We start from the raw sequence: 4,257 nt of genomic DNA, 5'->3' as shown, positions 1-4,257 counted from the left end.
GAAGTTGCTATCACACGTCCTACTTACCTCTATCAGTCCGTTCAGAGTTTGCAACATATTTTACAGGGGACGCATTTGCAGGACACTATGACATACCAACGCGGTTCGAGGCGGCGTCCCCGCCAATGATTATAACTTGATATTTTTGTAGTTTCCGTAACTAGATAAGGTTTTATTTATGTCAAATACTATGGTTAATTTATATAATTGAATCCACCTCATTTTTTATGTGAAATACTTAGGTTCATGCAAAAAAAATATCCAAATACTTATATATACTTAAATCCACATACTTATATATATTTAAATAATACAATAATCTCATCATAACTCAATGTAAATGCATCAAGTCCAGAACATAATCAATCACTATCAAGAGACACTGGTTCTTGTGTGGATGGATCACTATGGCACACAAATTCTTTGAATTGCTCAAGGCGATGTTGGTATCTAGTATACCACATTTTTGCGCTTTCGGTGGCATGCAAGGTCCACACAGTAGGAATAGGTGGCATGGGGTGATCCGGTACTAAGTGTACCTATAAAATAGCATTACACATGAGTTCAATAAATATGGAATAAATATCCACTAAGTGTACCTATAAAGATAATTTAAATATCCAATAAAACAAACCATGTAGTTCAATGTGTACCTGTACGAAATGATCGTCATTGACAAAACCGATACCAATCTCACGAATCTCGGATCCCTCTAGTATATCTGGGTGTACGCTAAATGGTAGGCATGTTAAGCATAACGACCTAGATACATGGGTCACCACTACACCATAGCATGTCGCGATAACATATCCCATCTCCGGCATGTCCATCCAATAATCCTTTGGTGCAATAAGAGGTTCTTCAAAATACTCAATCGAATGCTTTAGCTCAGCAACTCGAGATCGACCAAATATGGACTCATATAGGATGGACAATGACCGTAACGAGTGGAATAAATCTATACGCACTTTCCGCCACGCATCTTCACCCAACCCCAATGCCAAAGCTACGACTCTATACCCACAATGACCGTCGGATTTCACATCAGTGGCACCGGTAATGAATGGCCTAATGCTAGCGTTGAATTGCTGTGTATACCGGTGGGTCGGAACAGATGGCGTGAGTGATGTCTTATATGCCTGTAGAAAAATATAAATAAATCCGATTATGCAATGAGTATTAGTAAAATAAAGTAAGATCATCCAAATGAATTATATACCTTCAATTTTGATACTCTTGCCTTTGGCATCTTCTTTGGTGAATTGGTGCCAACTGTACATATTGTAGGTGATGGTGAGTGGCTACCTTGACCCGAAAGTACATACTCGAAGGCAGATGGCAAACGGCGGGTAGAATTTTTGGCTTTACTAGGGCGCCCTTTAGTCTTTACCTTTGCACGCAGTTCTTTTAGCACCGTTATCTCTGGATTCATAAGCTCTTCTATTTTCAAACTCATCATCCTCTTAGTGTCCTCATTCTGTCCTTCCATCCATATTGCTAGTCTATCAAGTGTTGACTGAACCGGTGGATTTGACACTATCACTTGTGGTTCGTGAAGCATATCCAACTTTCTCCAACGGGGATGCACTGAATCAAGTGGAATACGCATCTTCCGTCGCCTATACGACAAAATCTCATGTGCACATGGCAAACAGTGTGTATGGCGAATCGTGCAATCACACGGTAATGTTCCAGTCGGATTTGAATCGGCCCTACAAAAAGAAAAGAATTATATTAGTCAGTAAGCATCACATTAATGAAGTGTTCATGGTAGTAATTATAGTTGAGTTAGTATCCAAATTACCGGCCAATCTCACAAGCAATTATAGTCAATGCCGTCATAGATACATAACCAATCAAATCTTTCAATTCCGGCTGTCTCATTTTGACTTGGACAAACGTTCGACTCTTCTCAAATGATGCCTTGATGTGTGTATGCTGCAATACTAACAATGAGTGTATATGTGCCCAAGAGGTATCAAAGGGAAGCTGGCTAGAGCCAAGTTCCCTTTTTAGCTTCGCGTGTGCACTTTCCGCCCTATTAATAGTCAAGTTAGTTTATATACAACACAATATAATAATTAACAAGTAATGCCAAATATGTGAAAGTGTTTACCTATTGGAAGTTGTATTACCAAAATGCATACATGTGTCTGTCCATACAGCCACAAACTTCTCCTTGAAAGGTATCAACCAAGTGTCCTTCAAATAGTCAATAACTCCAGGAACCCAACCGAACTTAGATTCAATCTGCTGTAAGTCTCTTAAATACACATCTTCTGACGTTGAATTTACCAAGGAATACCATGAACTATAAAACTTATCCCAATCATCCTTGGTTCCAAACTTTTTCTTGCAATTTGCCATCACATTTTTGCTAATGTGCCACCTACACAATAAATGTCTAGCAGTAGGAAAAACTGCAGAGATTGCATTCATGAGTGCTAGATCTCGGTCTGTGACAATCACATCAGGAAGACAATCATCGCTGAGTAACGACCTCAATCTAGTCAAAGCCCAAATGTAATTGTCTTCCTTCTCATAACTAATGTAAGCAAATGCAACTGAGAAAGTCATGTCCGTGGATGTGACCCCAACAATCTCAAAGAGTGGCAGACGGTACCTATTAGTCTTATACGTGCAATCCATGATCAATACATGTGGAAATGCACGTAAGAGATCAACACAACCAGGGTGGCTCCAAAACAAATCAGTCACAATATCATCACCACCAGAACATCTATGCCACTCAAAGTATTTGTGTTCAGATAACTTACTTAGCAAACACTGCATTTCAGTTTTTCCAGCCTTCTCTTTCACCCTATTGCGGTGTCTGACATTGTATATTGTTTTGATTGTTGTTGTATTCGAATAATCCCTTTCCTTCAAGATGGTCAGAATCTGCTTCGGTTTCACTAAACTCTTAGACATATCCACCAATAAAGAACTCTCTGTTTCAGATAATCTCCCCACAAATGAGTGTCCTTCACCAGTAACTAAAACTCTATGGTTATGCACTCCACATACCACACTTAGCATCCATTCATCCTCATTACCAGTTTGCACACCCTTTAATGAGAAGGGGCATCCACATCTTTTTGTAGTAGAGTCCCTACCATCCTTAGGACGTTTTACTATACAACTATCAGCATCATACTTGGATGGCCTATGGTGACCACTTCGTTCGCAACCAAGGAACACTCTAGCTTTCTTCTTCCCCACCCCTGCTGTATTAGACCTCATTATGACAATGACTATGTTGTTCGTCCTTCCTTGTGCACGTGCCCAGCTAACCAATGCATCCCTCGAATGAAATATCTACACATATGAAATTTACATTATTCACATTTCAACTACATTTGCAACATATATTTCCCAAATAACAAATTCATACCTCGTTTGTTGTGAATTCATTACTATAGTCACGTGAGTATTCGGTCAAAACCTTGGCCTCGACCTCGACCTCGACCTCGGGCCCAATGTAGTCCTCAACCTTGCTGTTCCGAGTAGAAGCACCACCATATTGCTCAGTCGGTTCATCATCCTACACATAAAACATGAAAATAATGTCAAAACAGTACGTTCGGTAGAAGGTTACCGAATTGAATGAATCTGTTCGGTAGAAGCTTACCGAACGAAATCATATTGTTCGGTAGTAATCTACCGAACCAATAACCTTAGTTCGACAGTTGACTACCGAACAATATCGATTTTTGTAAACAAAATACTTCATTCGACAGATGTCTTCCGAATATATGTACAATGTTCGGCATGTGTCTGTCGAAATTTATAAGTTCATTCGGCAAACAGTCACCGAATGGATTTTTTAAAATTTTTTTGTAATTTTCATTCGGCAGCTAACCACCGAATATGTTAGTTATGTTCGGTAGTCATCTGTCGAACAATGCAGAAACGTTCGGTACTGGTTCGCCGAATGAACCGCGAACAGGAAATGAAAAAGACGAAAAAAAAACTCAAAAAATCACGATCATACCTCGTCGGAAGGCGAATACGGGACGAGTGAAGGCTCCATTCATGAAAATGAAGACTTATTTGGCAAAATGGGTAAACACTTTCAATGAGGAAAAATGAAAACTTAGGGTTTAATGGAGGAAAAATGAAGAGAAGAGGTTATGAGAGGAGGGGGTGTGCAATGAGAGTATTTTGGCTGAGGTTTAAGAGTTTGGGTGGGGTGTGTAAGAGTGTTGGGATGGGTGTGTAAGGAGAGTTTTTTTTTTTTTCAAATAATAAAGGTTG

General features: G+C 39.5%; 2 protein-coding genes across 2 annotated transcripts; both read right to left on the bottom strand.

The window, feature by feature from the left end:
• Positions 1-247: 247 nt before the first annotated feature.
• Positions 248-1,312, bottom strand: LOC147293077 (uncharacterized). Its single transcript, XM_086234318.1, has 3 exons — positions 1,220-1,312; positions 654-1,139; positions 248-539 (listed from the first exon to the last, which is right to left on the bottom strand). Exons 1-3 carry the CDS (start codon positions 1,247-1,249, stop codon positions 363-365), a joined length of 693 nt encoding a protein of 230 aa, XP_086090444.1. The 5' UTR covers positions 1,250-1,312; the 3' UTR covers positions 248-362.
• A 193-nt stretch (positions 1,313-1,505) lies between these two features.
• Positions 1,506-4,033, bottom strand: LOC147293076 (protein FAR1-RELATED SEQUENCE 5-like). Its single transcript, XM_086230999.1, has 6 exons — positions 3,995-4,033; positions 3,395-3,544; positions 2,117-3,318; positions 1,805-2,038; positions 1,654-1,712; positions 1,506-1,567 (listed from the first exon to the last, which is right to left on the bottom strand). Exons 1-6 carry the CDS (start codon positions 4,031-4,033, stop codon positions 1,506-1,508), a joined length of 1,746 nt encoding a protein of 581 aa, XP_086087125.1.
• Between the last annotated feature and the right edge of the window lie 224 nt (positions 4,034-4,257).

Source organism: Dryas octopetala, chromosome 2, assembly GCF_963921425.1.
Source record: "Dryas octopetala chromosome 2, drDryOcto1.1, whole genome shotgun sequence".
NCBI classification, from domain to species: Eukaryota; Viridiplantae; Streptophyta; class Magnoliopsida; order Rosales; family Rosaceae; genus Dryas; species Dryas octopetala.
This window is presented reverse-complemented; position numbering and strand designations above follow the sequence as displayed.